The sequence below is a fragment of the Ziziphus jujuba genome, chromosome 5 (genome assembly GCF_031755915.1).
Source record: "Ziziphus jujuba cultivar Dongzao chromosome 5, ASM3175591v1".
Lineage (NCBI taxonomy): Eukaryota > Viridiplantae > Streptophyta > Magnoliopsida > Rosales > Rhamnaceae > Ziziphus > Ziziphus jujuba.
The window spans coordinates 29,508,317-29,530,322 of record NC_083383.1 but is presented as its reverse complement, the minus strand read 5'-3'; the positions used below and the strand labels follow the sequence as shown (position 1 = coordinate 29,530,322).

At 31.4% G+C, this 22,006-nt stretch overlaps 2 protein-coding genes across 2 annotated transcripts; both read right to left on the bottom strand.

The window, feature by feature from the left end:
* Positions 1 to 3,465: 3,465 nt before the first annotated feature.
* On the bottom strand, positions 3,466 to 5,946 carry LOC107421649 (cytochrome P450 716A75-like). The gene is made up of 3 exons (XM_016030928.4): positions 4,966 to 5,946; positions 4,111 to 4,298; positions 3,466 to 3,826 (listed from the first exon to the last, which is right to left on the bottom strand). Exons 1-3 carry the CDS (start codon positions 5,687 to 5,689, stop codon positions 3,518 to 3,520), a joined length of 1,221 nt encoding a protein of 406 aa, XP_015886414.4. The 5' UTR covers positions 5,690 to 5,946; the 3' UTR covers positions 3,466 to 3,517.
* Positions 5,947 to 19,046: 13,100 nt separating this feature from the next.
* LOC107421660 (beta-amyrin 28-monooxygenase) lies at positions 19,047 to 21,416 on the bottom strand. The gene is made up of 3 exons (XM_016030940.4): positions 20,288 to 21,416; positions 19,888 to 20,075; positions 19,047 to 19,612 (listed from the first exon to the last, which is right to left on the bottom strand). The coding sequence occupies exons 1-3, from the start codon at positions 21,255 to 21,257 to the stop codon at positions 19,316 to 19,318; spliced, it is 1,455 nt and encodes a 484-aa protein (XP_015886426.2). The 5' UTR covers positions 21,258 to 21,416; the 3' UTR covers positions 19,047 to 19,315.
* Between the last annotated feature and the right edge of the window lie 590 nt (positions 21,417 to 22,006).

Below are 22,006 nucleotides of genomic sequence, written 5' to 3'. Positions count from 1 at the left end.
TATGCGCAAATTAAATTCAAATGTATTGAAAAGAAATACAAATAAACATTAAAAAAGAGGTGTAAGAAAAAAAGAAAACAAGGAAATTAATTATTTAGTGCAAGAAAATAAACATAATTTCTTTTTCTATGTTTAAAGGTGGGCCCACATTTCTAAAGCAAATAGGGGTATTAATGTAACTGTAGCCACCACGTCCGATAATTTTGACAGTGTTTAAGCATTTCTAAAATGTAAGGATTGCAGTTGAATTGTTTTAAAATACAAAGGTTAAAATAGATATTATCAAAACTTTAAAAATTGTAGTTGAAATTAATTTTATTTTATTTTATTATATTGGATTATTATTTTTAATTGCATACGTTTGGTTATTCATGGCTAAAATGACAATTGAATTCTCCATAAAAATTGCTACCATCCAAGATTGCTTGAGGAAATCACGAGGCGGAATCTACGTGGATAATCTAGTGGCATGGCGAGTTCGAATATCTCTACCAATAATGATAAAAAAAGATGATTAGGAAAGTGAATATCTTGGCCGATAATAATAATAATGATAACTATAATAATAAAAAAAACTCCACATAAATTAACTATTCAAATATGAAATAATATTTTACAACATGTTAAATCAGACATTGACATCCGCCTAACAATTTTTATATAATGCCAAAGATCATTCTTTCAAATATATTTACATACATGATCAAAATATATATAAAAATGTATATATAAATATATAAATATATAAATATATAAATATATATATATATATATATATATATATATATATTCACATACATTACATTATTTTATTTTATTTCTTTGGAAAACAATTAAATGAGGGAGATGATAGCTGCCTTATGTATATCCTACATATATGTACGTGCATGTATTTGCAATCAAAGTTCTTCTCTTTTAGTATTGAGTTGTGTTGTATGGAACTTCAAGAGGTTTCTTACGTATGTACATGGGTTTGTCTATATCATTTGTTTTTACACGTTACTCAAGATATGACATGGCATAATGAAAATGCTACACGTGTCTAATAACTAATCCATTTTAGATTTAACACAGAGAGAGCTATAGATACACTCGTTTTATGAACAGAAACCTTTTATTAAATGTATATATATATCAAATGATAGAATACGTTATATATTTTTTTTTTTTTTTTTTAGTATTACGTTATATATTAAATTTAGTTGGAGCAAATTATTGAAAACATAAATGAAAAAGAAAAAAAGTTGGCAGCAGAAAAACAAAGTAATAATTAGGGAGAAGTAGTTTGCTTTACAGGTATTGCCTGCCGACCTGCCTTGTTCAAGCTTCAACGCTCCCTGACCATTCATTAACCAAAACTAATAATCCAACAATATGGTTGCCTCTTTAAATTTATTGCCCTTTATATATATATATATATATATACACACACATGACTATTATCCTAAACTTTCTTTTTTGTTACCTTTTTTAAAGTTAACGAGGTAAAGTATATGTCTATTGAGGTGCACTTGGTTTGGTATTTAGTTAATAATTGTTTTTGTATATCTTTATATAGTATTCATTGAATTTAAAACAAAATTGTATTATATATTGTAATTAAGTTATAAAAATAAGTAATGAGTTTTATATATAAATATAAGATTCAAAGTAGTATTTATATATTAAAGAAGAAAGAATAAAGTGAAAAATATAGAGAGAAAAGTTGGAGAAATTAAAGAGGACTAATCTGAAACAAGAAGATTGTTTGGTTTTGATTTGTATTTCAAAATGAGAAAATAAACTTATTTTAAACACTGAATAACAAAAGTAGCCTTTTCCATCCCTCAAATTGTCTTGGGCCTGGTGAAACAGATATTTAATAATATTCCATTACATAACTTTTCTACTACACACACAATGTCCAGAAATACAACTTTTCATTAAAAAAAAAAAAAAAAAAAGCCCAACATAACACTGCAAACAAAATCTAATTAAGTACTTATCAAAGATACTTCAATAATTCATGACTTTTTTTTTTTTTTTGGCAACACAATAATTCATGACTTATACATGGTGTTTCTAATGGATTTATTTATATTATTATCCAAAAAAAAAAAGAGGATTTATACTTATATAATAGTAAAAAAACTAGCATATATTGTATATGGTTTCGATCATATAATTAATTAATCGGAACTACTTAAAATAATTGGGTGGAATTAATTATAAGACAATCTAAAGAACTAAACTGCTTAAGTAAGCGCAGGTCTATAGAAAGACATCCAATTTTTCATAACATCCTTTCAATGTTATTAGCTTAATGAATCCTAGTATTAGCCCTAGCTTGAGCTAACTTTTTTAGTTTCATTTGATTGAGAGAAAGAACAAGCGAGAGAGAGAGAGAGAGAGACATGGTTGCTTGGGGGGGTGGGGGTGGGGGGGGGGGGGGGGGGGGGGGGGTGGGGTGTGGTTCTGGGTGTTGGAAGGAAGCGAGAGAGAGACTGTCACAAATTAATATGGTTAACTTGTCCAATCTTATTTAAAAAAAAAGAAAAAAAAGAAAAGAAAAAAAAAAAAAGAGTTGTCCAATCTAAAACCAGTCTAAGGATATGAGACACAATATGTATATGTGACGGCACTCTTATAAAACCCTTTTTTTTTTAATATATATATAAATTATAAAATTAATAGAGTCAATTGCATTTTAGCTTTTATTAATTTTATTTTATAAAATTTATATTTAACATTTAAAAATTTTGTTGATTTATCTTTCTCGGTTTCTAATCATACAAAAATAATTTTTGATAGAGTAAAAAGTAGATAATTTAGCGAAGGTGGGCCCACATTTCTAAAGCAAATAGGGGTATTAATGTAACTGAGCTGCCACGTTGGATAGTTTTGACAGAGTTTAAGCATATCTAAAAGGTAAGGATTGCAGTTTAATTGTTTTTTAAATACAAAGGTTGAAATTAATTTTTTTAATCTTATTATATTGGATTATTATTTTTAATTGCATGCGTTTGGTTGTTCATGGTTAAATTGACAATTGACAATTGATTGACAGTTGAATTATCCAACAAAATTGCTCAATGAAACTTTTTTTAAACGGAACCATCCAAGATTGCTTGAGGAATTCATGAGGCGGAATCTGTGGGGATAATCTAGTGACATGAAGAGTTTGAACATCTCTACCAATAATGATAAAAAAAGATGATCAGGAAAGTGAATATCTTGGCCGATAATAATAATAATAACGATAATAATAAAACAACTCCACATAAATTAACTATTCAAATATGAAATAATATTTTACAACGTGTTAAGTCGGACATTGAAATCCGCTTAACAATTTTTATTAAGCACAGTCGACGAATGCACATGCAACTTTGACCATGACTTATTCAGAAAAAAAAAGAGAAAAAAAAGACAAGAAAAAAGAAAAGTTGAACATGAGCATAAACAAGCTTAAGAAAACATGTAGAGACAAAGTGATGACATGGTGCATAATTAATTAAGTTGACAATAACGAAGCCAATTAGTAATGACTTTGATTGATCGGATAAAGGCGAATAGGAAGGCCCTTGCTGGGAGCTGAAATTGGATTTGCAGTAATTTTCTCATCAGGGATTATCTTTTCCCATTTAAAAGTTTTGACTATCTGATGCATGAAAACCAGTATACTCAGACGAGCATACTCTATTCCAGGACACATTCGAGGCCCTCCTCCAAATGGGATATATGAATACGGAACTGGCCCTTGTCCTTCAAACCTAGATGGGTCAAATTTTTCTGGATCCGGAAAGTATTTTGGGTTTTTATGTGTTGCAAAGGCGTTCAATTGTATCTGCCATATTTATATAACATCAAATCAAAATTATATAACAAAAATCACAGTCAGCATCTGTCTTATTCTATAATATACATCTAACTATTTATATGCCTATCTCTTACCAAGTAGGTGGATAAAAAATTTATGCGCAAGGATAAAAATATGTGTGTAAATTTTTTAGGCAAAAAACGTTTTTCAGAGCAAAATCCTAACAAAAATAATAGTCATAATTATTTATATATTTTATTAGGTTATAAGTTTAATCACAAATTAACATAAATTTATATGTGCTTATGTACCTTGAATCCCTTTGGGATAAGAAATCCTTCATAGACGAAGTCCGTAAGGACTTCTCTGAAATCTCCTGGAATGGGCGGAGCCAATCTCATAACCTCACATGCCACATTCCAAGAATACTTCATCTTTTGTATATCCCCCCAGTTCAACGGCTCTCCTGGTGCTTTTGAATTTGCAATCTCCATTTGCTCTGTCATTATTGGTATCATATATTATATGGAATTAATTAAGCATGGTTAGGAACTTAGTCATGATTTGCAGAAAAAACAAAATAAAAAAAAAAAAAAATATATATATATATATATATAAATATATATTATGCTTAGTTACATCCATATAGACCTAGGATACCCGATTAAGTACAATCTTTGTGATATTCCACACTAATTACATGTAATCGGTGTCAAATATTCAATATATGCTAGGTGATAATACATAGTAATAAAATTTACGAATCCATATATAGTTGTGCAGTCATACGTGTTCATATCCCGTTATTGTATAGCTGTTGTCCAAATATATGTAATTCATATGAAGTATTACACACAATTATATATAAACCATGGAATATATATATTTGGGATTGCATGTAATTTGAAGCGAAGTTTATAGCAACATGGGCATGCAAATTATTGATAGATACAGTTTTACTATTATACATGTATCTACCTATGTTAGTATAGATATGGACGCTTGATTAAATTACATGTTATTCATAAAATATTTAAGATATATGCATATAAGATATAGAAATATATTATTCAAAATTACATGTACGTGGACATCCACGCCAACTATAACATGGGCATACATGCATAGTACTAACTAAAATCATATATATATATATATATATATACCTTGACGAACCCGATCGCAAACTTGAGGAAGATCTGCAAGATACGCCATAATAGAAGAAACCAAGGCGCTTGGATTTTCATACCCAGCATTTACCAGACCATACAGTTTCTTGGCAATGTCATAGTCGTTTTCGAATATGGTGCCTTGGGTATTGGTCTCCATGAGCAAGTGGGATAAAAGGTCATGAGCAGGCTCAGTGGGAGCCTTGTTTTCCAAAAGATCCTTCCTCCTCTGCTTTATCATCTTCTCAACAAGTTTGGTGATCTGCCTTGCGCTTTTGATGGCCACGTTAAGTTTCGTTCCGGGAAGATTGAAAGGATGTAATGGATATAGACCGGCAGAAACTCGAAGAAAATTTCGACCAAGTGTGGCTTTTTCTTTCGGTTCGACCTCCATGTTTAAAAATAGTCTAAATCCCAATCCGATGGTGTAGTTAACCAAAAGGGGGTGCACCGTTACTTGGTCTTTGCCATGCCAGTACGTCTTCAAGTGCTTTTGCGTCTCATCATTGATTATATGTATGTACTTTTGCAGTGAGTCCGGCTTCAGAAACTGGGAGATGACTTTGCGAAACACTTTTATGTGGTCTCTTATTGCGAACCCATTATTATCGTGTGTGGTTGCAAAGATTTTCTCCATGGTTTTTGGAAACCATGACTTGACAAGCTTATTCTCGTTGGAGAATACCAACTTGTTTCCCTCGGCTGAGCAGAAGATGAGCATGTTTTCGTTAAACAGCTTGGTCTTGAAGATCTTGGAAGAGTAGTTGTTGGACCTTTCTGCGATGTATTTTTCCTGAGTACCATTTTTAGATGCCAAAAGATAGTGAAGGTTGTCACCGATGAGAGGCCAGCTTTTGGGTCCTGGTGGGAGAGGAAGAAGCTTTTCATTGTTTGTTTTGGAACTTCTAATGGGTTTACATGCACAATAGATATAATAGAGAGCAGCAGCGAAAAGAGGAAGAGAAAGGATGAACAAGTCCATTTTGTGCAAATGGGTGTTCCTATATTTTACTTGGCATGTGGAAATCTAAATGCATATATAGATAGATAGGTAGACACTGTTCAGTGGGTGGCATTCGATATGTATGCAACCATCATATGACTTACTAATGTGTTGATAGAATTCACCTACCACCGAATAATAATAATAATAATAAGGAAGAAAAAAGAAAAGAACTCAAAAAAACTCCACTTGCGTGTTATTTGTACTCGTAGTTGTTGGAATTTGATCGATAGGAATGTACTCACTTGGAAAAAAAGAAAGAGTTTTTACTGTTTAGCGTTGAGGTTTTTTTTTTTTTGATTATTCTCTTTTTAAAAAGTAATACTTTTATTGTCATTTGTCAGTGTCTATTTGTTTTTGATTTTTTTAACGGTTAATAACAAATTATGCAATGCAAATCAAAGTATATGACCTAGAAAATTGAGGAACAATTTACAATTTGAAATTGAAACAAATTTGAGTAAGTAGTTTATAACGAATTTTAGGATGACTTTGTTATGGCAATAGGCGGATCTACATGGTAACCAGGGGGCAAGGGTCCCCCCTATTTTTTTTTTTTCTTTTCTTTTAACATTGTATATCTCATATTTATTTTTAGAATAAAAAATATATAATGCCCCTTTCAAAATATAAAATAAATAAATGTATCACTGTTAATTTTTCTCTTTCTCCTTCCTGATTCTTCTTATTTATACAACATTTTCCTTTAAAAACTGTAATAAATTATTTTAAGTAGCTAGAGATATATGGAAAATCAGTAAAATTATTTTTTAAAGTTTCTCAAACTAGATTTTTTGTCTCAGTGGTAAGCTACATATGCTGTTATGGATTTGAGACAACGGGTTTAGGCAGAAAATTAATGATTGAAAAAATTAGATTTTTTTTCCTAATTAATCAAGTTATAATTATATGTCTGATTTTGGTAAAAACTCTATTTTATTATCAAATTATTTATTTTAATTTTTCTGTTTCTAGTTTGGCTTCAAATTTTAATATACAAATCATCATTCGAAGTTTTGAATTTTAAAATCATTTTTAATGAAATTTTTAACTTAGTGGTATTAATTCACCACAAGAAAAGAACATTTTACCTGCAAAAGAATTTTGTCGGCAAAAGTAAAAAATTTGCTGGCAAAAGGTTTATCAACAAATATAATTTCATAGAAAATTTCATCACATATACTTTCTCTGTGATTGTGTTTACCGACAAAATTCAACTTTTCCCCAAATAAAACTTTTGTTGACAAAATATAAATATTCTCGCCAAAAGGTGTTACCATCAAGCTAAAATTTGTTGGAAAAACGTTTAGCCGGTAAAACACGTGGTCTGAAAAGGTCTAAAATTTGTTGGAAAAATATTTAGCAGGTAAAACATATGGTCTGAAAAGGTTTTTATAATATTTGTTTTAACAATTGAAAACTAATTGGCAACAAATATTTTGTTGGTAAATTTTCTTCCCTACAAAATTTATTTTGTTGGCAATCAACCTTATTTTTAGTGAGGAACAATTTTGTTGGCAACAGCTTTTATTCCAACATAAGAAAAATTTTGTCAGCAAAATACATCTCTTATAAGGAGGAATTGTTTGTGGGAAATAGGTCTTTTAAAGACAAGAAGTATTTTGTCGGCAAAACACTTCTTTTTAGTGAGGAATTAATTGTCAGAAATAGATCTTTTTCGATCAAATAAGTATTTGTGGCAAAATCACTTAGCTTTAGCGAGGAATCATTTTTTTTGGCAATAGGTCTTTTGCCAGCCAAATAATTATTTTGTTAAAAAAAGTCATCCATTTAGCGAGGAAATGTTTGGTGGGGTAATTGAGTTTTTGCGGACAAAATAATATTTTCTTCGCAAAATGGGTTTTAAAGGAAAATTTGTTTGTCAATAATGTTATTTTTCCTTAACAAATATTTGTTTTCGTTGGCAAAGCATCTTTCAATTTTTTTTTTGAATTTATTTTGTACAAAAATTACTTATTTCTAAAACTACAATTTTATTTTTAAAATTTAATTTCCCTGGTAATTTATTTTTGTTGTCTTTTTAACAATTATTATAACAACATTCATACTATATAAAATAATTAAACAAAGTAGATTGTCCATATATAACAACATCTACAACATTAATAATAAATGTGAGACATATATACTAATAGAATTTATATTATCTACTACAGTAGGGCAATAATAAATAATGTGTCGGGATCTGTCTAAGATCTCTTACCGAAACTCTAGACAAACCTTGATTCTAGAAAAATCCTATCGGACATTCCAATGGAAAATCTAATAGCATTTTTCCTAAGAGTTGGACTTACTACAAACTTTCCTGCGCAGAAAAAATACTTATAGTAATATCCCTTTATTCCTTCCACCTTACTACAATTTATTATCACAAGTTTGCAGTACTTCAAATATCACATAGGGAACAGAAGCAATATTATATAAATAAATGTCCAATATAGTATACAAAGCATTATAAGATACATCTGAATATGAATATAAGATTAACACAAGAGGATGGAAAGAAATAATACAAGATGGAAGGATAAGAAAGGAGAACTCCTTGGAAATTGGCAACAAACCAAAACTTCGAGCTCGCTCCGGACGATCAATATCTATTAACCTGGGTCTTGGGAAACGAATTAAAAAACATGAAATGCTAATCATCTTAGTGAGTAATCCAGTTTACTATATACTACTATACATTAATAGCAATAATAATAATAATAACGTAGTCAACTTGATTAATTAATAATAAATAAATAAATAGTTATATAATTGTAAATAAGTAAAATCTACATTTTCTCTCAAAATCCTCGCCATTCCACTTAATTGGAAAAATCTCCCTTTTTAAAACATTTTCACAAAATCCATCATATTATACCCTAAAATTAATGAAGTAAATAATAAATAAAATATGACTAATTTAAAACTTACAATATAACCTTATGGATAATTTAATAACAAATAATTGAATTTATAATAAAATATCATAAGATGAAATAAAGTCACAAATAAATAATAGGATATGTATTAAAAGAATTTAGTACAAAAGCAAATTAACCAAACAAAATAAAACTCAATATATAATTTATAAAATTTATTAATTAAATCAATAAAATAATAAATAATAAAAGAATTATTTTAATTAGTTTAAAATACCTCAATTTGCATAGGCAATAAAATCCAATAAATTTCATATTAAAATCCACATTGAAACAACAATAAAAATATGAATAAATGCATTTTAATAATTAGTTTGAAATAAGTAGAATAAATCAATTAGATAATAAAAGAAATATTTAAATCAATTTAAGACATATATTTGAAATAAATGATAAAGAATATAATAAAGTTTATTTCAAAACACCAAATCAATTTAAATAATAAAATCATGGTAAAATGCATTTTAAAACATTAATCTGAATAAATGATAAAAACATAATTAAATATATTTTTATTTTAAATACTCTTTTAAAACATTTTATTTTGAAAATCATATCGAGAAAACCATTTGACGCAACACACTATAAATCAGTGATGTCCGACGGCACCCAGCGTCTCAAAGCACAGCCTGACGGGAATGTTAAAGAGAGAAACCTGGATCTAGGCCACTCTGGCGTCCCAGCAGCGCCGATGCTATAATTGTAACACCCCATACAAAAAATATGCATGATTAAACAAGTTTGACCAAATTGACTAAGTTTGACCAAGTTTGACCAAGTGAACAATATATGGGTTCAAGTTGACTTTTTCAATAGCCAATATTTTTGGTTTGACTAAGGTACCATTGTGGAGATCTTGTCGATATGAGTTCATAGACTGGCAGCACGCCAAATTCTGAGTTACGGATAAAAGGTTATGGTTCTGAGAATTTTTAAGCATAAGTTTTAAAGTGTCCAAGCTAGTCCCCAGTTTTTGTCTGTTAGTGATCCAAGGCTTTATATAAGCCTAGATAAGCGTGTCAAACAAGAAACAAAGCCCAAAATACCCATTTCTTTCCCAAAACCCAAGAAATTCTCTCCTCAAACCCGTGGGTCCGAATTGGGTCGTTTCGACCTGTTTACCGTCAAACCGGATCACCGCCATTTTTTCCATTTCCGGCCAACCACCCCTTACATCTGCCAGCCAACTAGAAAGATCACTTGAAGGTGAGCTCAGCTGTGAAATTTTCCGGTAAGAAGTGGCCGGATGCGCCTAGATCGGCCCGGTGAAGTCCGCGGCGGCCGGCGAGGTTGGTCGCCGGATTTTCTCATTTCTTGGTCGTTTCAGGCCAACCCATACACATTTTCCACTATTTTATTTTGTCCAGATTTCTCACCGTTTGAAAGATCCGATAATGGAAAGTTTGGCCGATGCTTCAACAGTGTTTTCCTGCCACCGAAGGAAACTTTGACCATGGTGATCATACTGATGAGTTCCTTGTCTCTTGGGCTTTTCTCCAATATAAAGTTTGTGAATTTTGGAGGTCGTTTGATAATTTTTCCATTTTTGGATCAATTAGTTAATTTTCGGATAAGTTGGGGACTGTGTTTGGACAAAGTTGGTCAAATTAGTTAAAATTGAAGTTGAATTAGTGAAATTGGTTATTATTAGGACCCATTAGGTGGTTCGATTTTGAAATATTAGGTTTGGGTGAAAATCCCCAATTTTGGGTACCGAATCCTAAGGACAAGCGGTATAATTGGACTGTCCAGTGTCCAATTTATGCAATTTTGTAGTACTGTGAATTATTTTGAGACATTTAAATTATACAAGTGTCTCTGGTTTAGTCGTTTGGAGCCTGAAAAATATTTTATTATATTAGAGGCACTTGAGTTGAGCCTGGAGGCGATCTTGTAGAGGGGCAGACGTGAGCATCTATAGTACTGTGAGTGGTTATATTATTTTTAAATGTTTTGGGTATATAGTATAATATATATATGTGGTTTGAGTATTTTACTTATATCTATCGTTTGATTTGAATGTTCATTCTATGGATGCATGAGGATCTGCTTTTACATATATGTGTTATCATTTTATATGATTTTTGTCAATATTTTAAACGTTTGGCAATTCCAATGAGTTGATGAATGAACTTGTGGTATTTAAATATTTTGGTACTTGAATTGAGGTTTTAAATCACTTTGGAAATTAATCGATTTGAGAATGCATATTGAAAATTATATGATTTTAAGCATGTTCAAATATTTTATAAATTTTTAGATGCTTAAAATCGGTTTATGGTGAATATATTTCACTGTGGTATTTTCTTATTTTAGTAAGAAATAATGATTTGAAGTTTTTTTGAAACATTAGACAAGCGGTTGAGCGCAAATATTAAATTATGATTTATGATATGGTAAGATACTGTACCGGTTATTTTAAATTGATGTACCGTATAGTACCAGAGTTTGGTTTAGTATTATATTACAGCACGCTAGGTTTACCACGGTGCCGTGAGATTGGTTTCATCCAACGGTTATCTATTATTACCACGGACTGTGAGGTCGGATTTATTCGATGGTTTATTATTATTACCACGGTGCCGTGAGGTTGGTATCATCCAACGGTTTATTATTGCCACGGACCGTGAGGTTGGGTACGTCCCGACGGTTATTTATTATTTCCATGACACTGTTCATATATTGAGGGTCGTGAGGTGGGTGTATCCCACGGTTTATAGATTGGTACATCGTATGGTACATTGTATATGTTTGTATATATTGCTGATTTATAAATATTGTGGTGATTTCTATATTTTCATATTTATTTGGTGGAACTGTATTTATTATAGTTTATGCTCAAATGTTTATATCTTGATTTGAGACATTTCATAATATTATAATGATCGTTAATTCATACTTTTGAGCGTCGGTTTTTATGATGTTAATTGGGGTACAAGTTTGGATTTTGTGAAATGATTTTTAAATGGAGAACTTTTCAAACGAGTGGAATGAGAGGTCTTGAGAGAAAGATTTTTCTGAAATAAATCATTATTTTTCTATTATACTATGCCACTCACTGAGATTTCTTTATCTCACGTTTTATTGTTTTAAATTCTTTCCCCTAGGCCCAGGCAGCTAGTAGCAGTCTACCTCGCGCACAACTTATCATTTTATTCCTTCCACGATAGCAGCCGTATTTATCTTTTCTTTACCTATTGTTATCTTCTGGACTTATTTATTACTTATTTATACTTATAAACTTTGTTGATACTCATAGAATATTCTGATTTTAAATATGGGACTCAATAGAGACCATGGTACTCATGTGTGTGGTTATGGCCTGTAGTACAGTAGGCCGGTTGTGGACTTATATATATATATATATATATATTGAGGTTCCATTGGATATTTTCTAGAGATTGTCCAGTGGGACTTCATTAGGCGGGGCCACCCAAGGGATCCTGGAAAGGTTCCCGAGGCGGGTTCTGTCAATAATCCTCAATCCGGGCAATGGAAGGGGACGGCTATGGCCAATGTTAAACTTGTCTTCTTGGGTCCGATGACAACCATAGGAGAGTATAAACCTACAGGCTCATAACAATCTGCCCAAGCACTAATCACATCCACAAGACAGAACAACGGTATTGCATAGTGAGTCTTGAAAACCAAAGAGATATATATATATATATATATATATATACATTTTCAAGTCCATTGATCCACATTTCTTTTAAAACCATAAACCATACATATATACCATTTCCAAAAATTCAATGAAATACGGGATAGTACCCATCAATTCTGATCCATCAATTTAAATCCATCATCGTACACCCAACCATATGGAAATATAATTTTCCCAATACCATAAAATAAATTACGAAATTCATCTCAATGCATAAGAAATTTAAAATAAATAGTTTTCCTTTGGATCCATAAATCCAACCATTGTCCAAAATAATATTAACACCTCATGAATTTCATATATTCTAAAACTCATGCACATAAATTTATTATGCATCAAAATTTGCAAAATTGGCTCTACAATAATTTAATAAAAATTAAATTCGAATTTCCTCTAAATCAAAATATAATTTATATGCACAATTATTATATGAGCATAATAGTTTAAATTAATATTTCTTTCTCAAATCTTCAAAACCAATTTGAATCAAATATTTCATTTAAACCTCATAAAATCCACAATAATCAAAATTCCTATAAATAATAAATCCATCAATGAAATTAACAATATTTTAAAATAAATATTACTTCAATTCCTCAAAATTCAATATATGAAAAATTGCATTAAAATAGAATAAAATTGCACAATGCATAAATTCCTATAAATATATGTTTTTATTAAATATAAATATTCTACAATTAAATTCAACAATAATATAATAAAATTTTAAATCATAATTTTTTAATCCAAATTATATAAACAGGAACACATACATCGAAATCATCACAATTTAGGAATATAAATTCATATAAAAATTTTACTAAATATCCAACACATAGAATATATTTTTCAAATATTCATTTGACACAAAATATATATAATTTAACACCCGAAAATGAATTTGAAGGTGGATAACTCACCTCAAGCACGTGTATTAGCCAATATCCACCACAGGATCATTTTCACAACTCACACATGCTCCTTCCGAAGATCGGACCTGTGGTGGCTGAAATCTTGCTGGAAAGGTTTCAGAATTAATGTCCTCGAATCTCATAATCCGTCAAGAATTGAGGACAAAGGACCTAGGATTTGGATTTAAGGAGGTCAAATTTGTAACAGTCCAGTCCACCCGCATGCGATATTGTCCTTTTTGGGCCTGGGGAATCCTCTTACAACCTAGCCCTCAAGGTTTTGTCAAAATACATCGCAAGGGAAAGGTATCCATACCACCTTTAAGGCGTATTTCATTCCCCTTTCCAACTGATGTGGGACTTTAAAATCCTCCCTCCTTGGGGCCCAGCGTTCTTGCTGGTACACCAATCCGGATACTAGCTCTAATACCAACTGTAACAACCCAGACCATCCGCATACGATATTGTCCTCTTTGGGCCTGGGAAATCCTCTTACAACTCAGCCCTCAAGGTTTTGTCAAAACGCATCGCAAGGGAAATGTATCCACACCAACTTATAACGTGTGTTTCGTTCCCCTTTTCAATCGATGTGGGACTTCACATTTGCATTTTCTAGGAAGACTTCACCTGATAATTGAAATAACATATCAATTGATTTAGTGCTCCGATGATTGAGAACTTTAGATACATTAACTTAACCACAAAGTTAATGGTTATAGCTTACACTTTAGATATAATTTTCTCCTAGTTTTAGCAAACAGATTGTCAAATCCATGGTCATTATTTCTGATTTCCTTATTGAATGTATTTGGTTCAACATTTTCCATATCATCATAATTATAAGATTGATGAACATCATTCAAAATATCCAACTTATCATCATCATAACATGCACCAATATATTTTGTTTCTTGCTTTCCACCATTCAAATTATTTGGTCTAGCACTCTCATGGTTGTTGTATGCTCTTCTCCATGGAAAACTCAATTTACATATAATCTAGAAAACTTATACATTTAAAAATGTATATGTACGGCCTCAATAGATTTCAACTAGGCATTCAGATAATTACGGCATGAGCAATGTGTTTTTACCTTCATCATCTACATGTTGTTTAATAACTTCAATAAATAATGCCACACCATCAATATATTCTCTAGCAAGCCAATTTGGAAGATGAATCCAACTTTGTCCATCTATTTCATACATCAAAAACTATCAAAGATCCATCCCAATTTGGCTATAAATGAAAATTATGCCATGGTTAAAATTGGATTGTAGTTGAGAGAGATTTACCAATGGTTGAGAATGACTGTATTAAGTAAGCTTTATTTGGTAGTGGTCCTATCCCATTCAAGAATGCAAATTCTATGTAACAAATAACTCTTGTTTAGATCTGCTAAAATTTCTAGCAGCATTTACCTAGAGTTCTTCAAGTACATGAATGGATATATTAATACATCTAGTATGTACTCAAAGAATAATAAGGATATACCATACGAAATCATAGTAGATACAAATGTCAGAGTTATTAAATCATCATTCAAATTATGCATTCTTAAATAGTCCTGTTGGACAATTCAAGATTCAATAACAAACAAAATGACATATAGTCACATGTCCATGATTAAATCCTAAATGGGCCTAATGGTACTTTATATGAAGAAGCAAGGATGAAAAAAATATATATTAAGAACTAAGTTGAACGAAAAACATAAATAAGCCACCGATTTATCATAAAATTGGATGGTAGATTAACTAGGAATATTGCATTTGCTAATACTGGCAGTTAATATAGATGGTTTCATCCTGCTGAAATTTCAATAAATCAGATAACACTTTTTTACAAGTATTATTTGGTAAGACAATTATAACAAAAGTTCTATACAACATAATCCAACTAAAATAATATGACAAAATATACATTTTCATACATACATATCAACATTGTCAAGTAATATAAAATGATTATCAAATGCTATAACACCCCATCCTAATAAATGCCTGAATTTTGAAACTTTGATTGAGTTTGACCAACTAGATATTTTATGGGTCTCATATTTGACTTTTTGTATAGTCAAGTTTTGGGTTTGATTGATATACTTTGCATAGAACATATCGATACGAGTTCATAGGTTGGGGGGACACCTAATTTTATAGTTGAAAAGTTATCATTCTAAGAAGTTTTGAGCATTAATATTATATTAGTGTCCAAACTAATTCTAGATTTTTGTATTTAGTTATCTAGGGTTTTATATATACATTGGGACCTGTACCTTCATTATACAGTTGTAAAAGTACCCAAAAATTTTCAAAATCTCTAAAATACATAGTAGGCTGCAGAGAGACCCAAACCAAGTAGACCCAAACCCATATGAGCAGCAACATAGTCAAGCTGGTTTTGATTATTTTTTTTTTTCAGCTATTGTTGACCACCACACGCTGGCCAGGCATGAAGGCCATACTTCGGAGACTATAGCCTCCAAATCTCCGGCCAGATTGTAGATGAAGGAACTCGGATTGGATGAAGGTGAGCTTAGATTCTTGTGACCCATTCAACAAGTTTTTCATTGATATAAAGTTTGTGAATTTCGAACATCGTCTGAATATATTTTCATTTTGAGTCAATTAGTTAAATACCATATAAAATTGGACTGTGTGTGGATAACTTAGCATCAAATTGGAATTGAATTTGTGTAATTAAATGTTATTTTTATAGGACCCATTGGAAGGTTCAATTTCATAAAATTGGCTTTTGGGCTAAAAATCACTTGATCCTAAGGGTTCACAGTATAATTGGATCGCTTGGTGTCTAATTTATGTAATTCTATCGTTTTTTTATAATATAGAATAGACCAATGCCTTTGGTTTGATTTTTGAAGTCTAAGACATATTTTATTATATTATAGGTATTCATACTTTGCCTAGAGGTAACCCTGCGGAGGAGCGGGACTAATCAATGGAGTATCTATGAGTGGTTTATATTTTTAAATTTTTTGGGCAGATTAGTTCAATATATAAATGGTTTGAATATTTTATGTTTATATGGTTTGATTTACATAATCATTTATGCATATATGGAAGTGTGCCTTCACATATATATATATATATATATATATATATATATATATGTATGTATGTTATTGTTTTACATGATTTTTGATAAGATTTTAAGTGATTTTAAATTCTAATGAGTACATAGTGAACTTGTGAGCCTTGCTATTTGAATGTCTTGGTATTTGAAGTGATATTTTAAATCATTTTGAAAAATATTGGTTTTGAGAAAGTGAACTGGAAAATTCTATATATTTAAGCATGTTTTCATCATTTGCATTTCAAAGTACTTAAAATGATTTATGGTGATATATATTTCACTGTTATATTTATATTTTGACATGAAATGGTAAGTTGGAACTTTTAGAATATTTAAATAAACTATCGGATTTGAATATTAAATTATGCTTATGGTTTAGTATTGTTTAGAAAAGTGGAAAAGTATGATCATGGAAACATTGTTTTATGAATACTGTGTGAAGTCCCACATCGGTTGGAAAGGAGAACAAAACACGCCTTATAAGGTGGTGTGGATACATTTCCCTTGCGATGCATTTTGACAAAAGCTTGAAGGTTGGGTTGTAAGAGGATTCTCCAGGCTCAAAGAGGACAATATCGCATGCGGGTGGTCTGGGCTATTACAATTGGTATCAGAGCCAGTACCAGGATCGGTGTACTAGCGACGACGTTGAGCCCCAAGGGGGAGGATTGTGAAGTCCCACATCGGTTGGAAAGGGGAACAAAACATGCCTTATAAGGTGGTGTGAATACTTTTCCCTTGCAAAGCGTTTTGACAAAACCTTGAAGGCTAGGTTGTAAGAGGATTCTCCAGGCCCAAAGAGGACAATATCGCATGCAGGTAGTCTGGGCTGTTACATACTGTATTTTAATTATTGTACCATATAGTACTTGGTGCTAAGTTATGTTATTATATTATTACTGAATTGGGTTGCCATAATACATTTAGAATGTTAAAGGTTGTGAGATGGGTTCTTCTTATGGTTTCTTTATTGCCACGAAGCCTTTGGAAGGTTAAGGATCCTAAGATGGATTACTCCCATGGTTTATTTCTAGCCATGATGCCTTTAGAATGTTAAGGGTCATGATTTAGGTTCATTCCATGGTTTTTGTTTATGTTTATGGGTTTTTTTTTTTGGGTTGTGTTACTGCCAATGATGGTTCGAGATATAATACACCATTTGGCAGCACTAAGTATATAGTATGATACATTATTTATGAGAGTTTGCCAGGTAGGTCCTGTCAAATGTGGAGTGTCAATTGGACTTGAGGATTGGACTTAGGATGCCATAGCACCCCAGTCCAATTTTCTTATAGTTTAAGTTTTCTATTATTTTTTTGTTTTTTCCTTTCAATTAATCCATATACACAAGGAAAGCAGGTGCTGTTTTTAATGCTTTTGTTTTTGTTTTTTGTTTTTTGTTTTTTTTTTCTTTGTTTACAAGTGAATAGCATGTTATTGTCAACTATTTTTTTTTAATTAATTACTTATCATTTATAACTATGTTTATTTTGATCGGGTTAATTTATGACTATATACGTGTGTGTAACTACAATATTGTATTTTAGAATTTAATGTTATTAGAATTCGATTTCTTTTAATTTTTTTATTATATTAATTTTTTAAATTATCGAATCGTAATTTTTAGATTCTAGTGTTAGTAGAATTCGTTTCTTTTCATTTAATGTTAATTTATTGTATGTTAATATGTTAAATTCTGTATTGAATTTAGTGTTATTATAATTTAATTTTAATATGGGAAACCATATATAATTAATGGGTAATGTTAAAAAAAAAAAGTTTTGCAGTAAGTTAGTTACAATTTCAAATGATAATATGGTTAAATAAATGTATATTTTTTATATGTTGCTAAATTTAAAAAATAAAATGGATATTTTTCATACCATCAAATATTGTATATGTGGGGTCCGTTTTGACTTCGTTTGGTTTTCTACAAGTGGATTAAATATGGACAATTGTCCAAGAAAAGTTATTAATCCACTTTTAATGTTTATTTTTTTCAATAAAAATATTAAATGGCATAATATTTAAACAAAATTGCGGAATTTCATTTGTAAAAACCTCCTTGTAAATTTTATTTTATTTTTTCAATTTTCTTCCTTATTTGGTATTTATTTTTGTAATTTTCTATTCAATTTTTTATTATGAGAAATCCAATAAAATCTCCCTTAAATTATAGATATAACCTAAAGTTCAACATGCACATGAAACACACTTTTATATCTACAACCAAAAAAAAAATAGCTGGTTAATTATCGTCGACAAATATATATATATATATATATATGTTCTTAATTAATGTGGTATTATATTTTAATTTACAGGTCACGTAATTTAATACAAGTGCAAAACGTTTTGTAAGTCAAAGTATATGGTTTGGAGATCCAAAGTTCAAAACTCTCACAATAAACATGTATCGAACAATACACAATTTGTGCTATGATCGGCGTGTATATAGATTCAACTAAGAGGGGTATTCTTGTAATTTCACATAAAATAACATCAAGCCATCGAGCACTAATAATTAATTTGAACTATTGCATTTATCAGTCGCCACCACGCGGGACAACCCACTTAAATAAACTTTTTTGAAAAAAAATACAGAAGTGCATAAATATGTTATTAGCATTAAATAAACACGTTCAAGAAAAATCTGGAAACACATGAGCATATATAAGTTGTCCTGCATGCTAGCAACTTGACGATTCCAAATGCAGAATTATGATTTTTAATTGATCGGATAAAGGCGAATAGGAAGGCCTTTGCTGGGAGCTGAATGTGGGTTGGCTGTAATTTTCTCGTCCGTGATCACCTTTTCCCATCTGTAAGTTTTGACTATATTATGCATGAAAACCAGTACATTCAAACGACCATACTCTTTTCCGGGACACATTCGAGGTCCTCCTCCAAATGGGATGTATGAAAATGGAACTGGTTCATTTCCTTCAAACCTGGATGGGTCAAACTTGTCCGGATCTGGAAAGTATTTCGGGTTTTTATGTGTTGCAAAGGCGTTTAAGTGTATCTACATATATACCAACATCAAAATTATCATAAATATTAGTCATATATAATTATAAAAGGATACTATATATTCGTTATTATTGTTGAGAATCATCAATAGGATTTATATATTATGTAACAATTTAATTAATTTTCTAAAAATATCCACTTTTTCATATGATTACAATTGAACGTTCAAGAAAAATATGGAAACACATGGAGCATGTCTATGTTTAATTGTCATATAATAACCATTCTCGTAATTATGAGGTTAATTTAGTCACAAAATCTTATCACCTTGAATCCTTTTGGGATACGAAATCCATCATAGACAAAGTCAGTAAGGACCTCTCTGAAACTTCCTTGAATGGGTGGAGCCAGTCTCATAACCTCACATGCCACATTCCAAGTATACTTCATCTTTTGTATATCCCCCCAGTTCAACAGCTCTCCTGGTGCTTTTGAATTTGCAATCTCCATTTGCTCTGTCATTATTTTTATTATATATTTATATACATGGAATTAATCAAGAGCATGGTTATGAATTTATGATTTCCACAACATATATATATATATATATAGGATACACAATTATACATACTTTATGAAATATTTCCATCCAAATTACATATAATTGGATGTGAGATGTTTAGCATTAGCTAGACGAAAATGTGCAGAGTAATAAAATAAAATTTACCTTGGCGAACCCGGTCGTAAACATGAGGAAGATCTGCAAGATAGAACATGATAGAAGAAATCAAAGCGCTTGAACTTCCATTTGCACCATTGACAAAGCCATACAGTTTCTTGGCAATGTCGTAGTCGTTTTTAAATAAGATGCCGTTGGCCTCCATGAGCAAGTAGGTTAAAACGTCATGAGCATCCTCAAAGGCGGCCTTGTTTTCCAAAATCTCTTTCCTCCTTTGCTTTACTATCTTCTCAACAACTTTGGTGATCTGCTTGGCTGCTTTGATGGCTACATTAAGTTTCGTTCCGCGAAGATCAAAAGGAAACACCGGAAAAAACCCACGGGAAACATCATGAAATTGGTGATCAAGTATTTCTTTTTCTTTCGGGTCGATCTCGGTGTTCAAGAAGAGTCGAAAACCTAATCCGATGGTGTAGCTAATCATCAGCGGGAACACCGTTAGTTCTTTTTTGCCGTCCCAGCACGTCTTCAAGTGCTTCTGGGTCTCGTAGTCTATGATATCCACATAATTTTTCAGCGACTCAGGCTTGAGAAATTGGACAACAACTTTGCGGAATATTTTTATTTCGTCCCTTATCACCGACGAACTGTTGGGGGCGGCGAAGATTTTCTCGAAGGTTTTCGGAAACCATGATTTAACAAGCTTGTTCTCGTTGGAGAAGACGAACTTATTTCCCTCTGCGGTGCAGAAGAAGAGCATATCTTCATTGAACAACTTCGTCTTGAAGAGCTTGTGAGAGTAGCTGTTGGTCCTTTGTTCGAAGAATTTATCCTGACCACCCTTTTGGGATCCGAAAATATAGTTAAGGTTATCGCCGATGATAGGCCAACATTTCGGACCCGGTGGTAGAGAAAGAAGCTTTTCATTATTTGTATTGGAATTTCTGGGTTTCCAAGCACAATAGAGATAGTAGAGAGCAATAGCAAAGAGAGGAAGAGAAAGAATGAACAAGTCCATTTTCTCCTAATGGGGTGTTCTTTGCTAATTCATTTGTGAGTGTGTTTCTATACCCTGCCTTTTTATTGGCTCTTTGGCTGCTTTATTGGGGGAGGCGGTCGGGTCTGCCGGCTGCGCTCTGTAAATAAAAATAATTAAATAAAAACAAGACTATATGGTTGGTATTCATATCATATGTAGTTTTCAATTCATGCTTTGATAATTTTATTGACTTCACAAATCAATTATAAAGGCCAGCTTCATTTGTGGGGCTGCGTCACTGTAAATAAAAATAATTGAATAAAAACAATAATATAGAGTTGGTATTCACATCATATATAGTATTGGCTTTTGGTTTTTTCCCCGGGGGGGGGGGGGGGGGGGGGGGGTGGCGGCGCGCGGGCCTGGTTTGGGTTGTGAGGCTGCGTCACTGTAAATAAAAATAATTGAATAAAAACAATAATATAGAGTTGGTATCCACATCATATATAGTTTTCAATTCATGCTTTTATATAGTTGGTATTCACATCATATATAGTTTTCGATTCATGCTTTGAAAATTTTATTGGCTTCACAGATGCTAAAGTCTTGACCTCGGTGAGGATAATTGGATTGATTGGGAAGGAAGTTAAATTGTATACGTCAAAATATATTAACATATTTTTTTATCTAGGAAACATATGATTCAACTATCAATTCTGCAACAAAACTGCTCATGCCCGGTAATGCAAGAGAAGCCATCGATAAGATACTGAAAGTGTAACACCCCG

Excerpts from the sequence above, each read along its gene's own strand:
- LOC107421649 (XM_016030928.4), bottom strand. The coding sequence starts at position 5,689 with ATGCTCATCTTCTGCTCAGCCGAGGGAAACAAGTTGGTATTCTCCAAC. Across the intron at positions 4,299-4,965 it reads TTGCGATCGGGTTCGTCAAG|AGCAAATGGAGATTGCAAAT; the intron begins GTATATATATAT and ends CAATAATGACAG. Across the intron at positions 3,827-4,110 it reads TTATCCCAAAGGGATTCAAG|ATACAATTGAACGCCTTTGC; the intron begins GTACATAAGCAC and ends TAAATATGGCAG.
- LOC107421660 (XM_016030940.4), bottom strand. The coding sequence starts at position 21,257 with ATGGACTTGTTCATTCTTTCTCTTCCTCTCTTTGCTATTGCTCTCTAC. Across the intron at positions 20,076-20,287 it reads TTACGACCGGGTTCGCCAAG|AGCAAATGGAGATTGCAAAT; the intron begins GTAAATTTTATT and ends AAATAATGACAG. Across the intron at positions 19,613-19,887 it reads GTATCCCAAAAGGATTCAAG|ATACACTTAAACGCCTTTGC; the intron begins GTGATAAGATTT and ends GTATATATGTAG.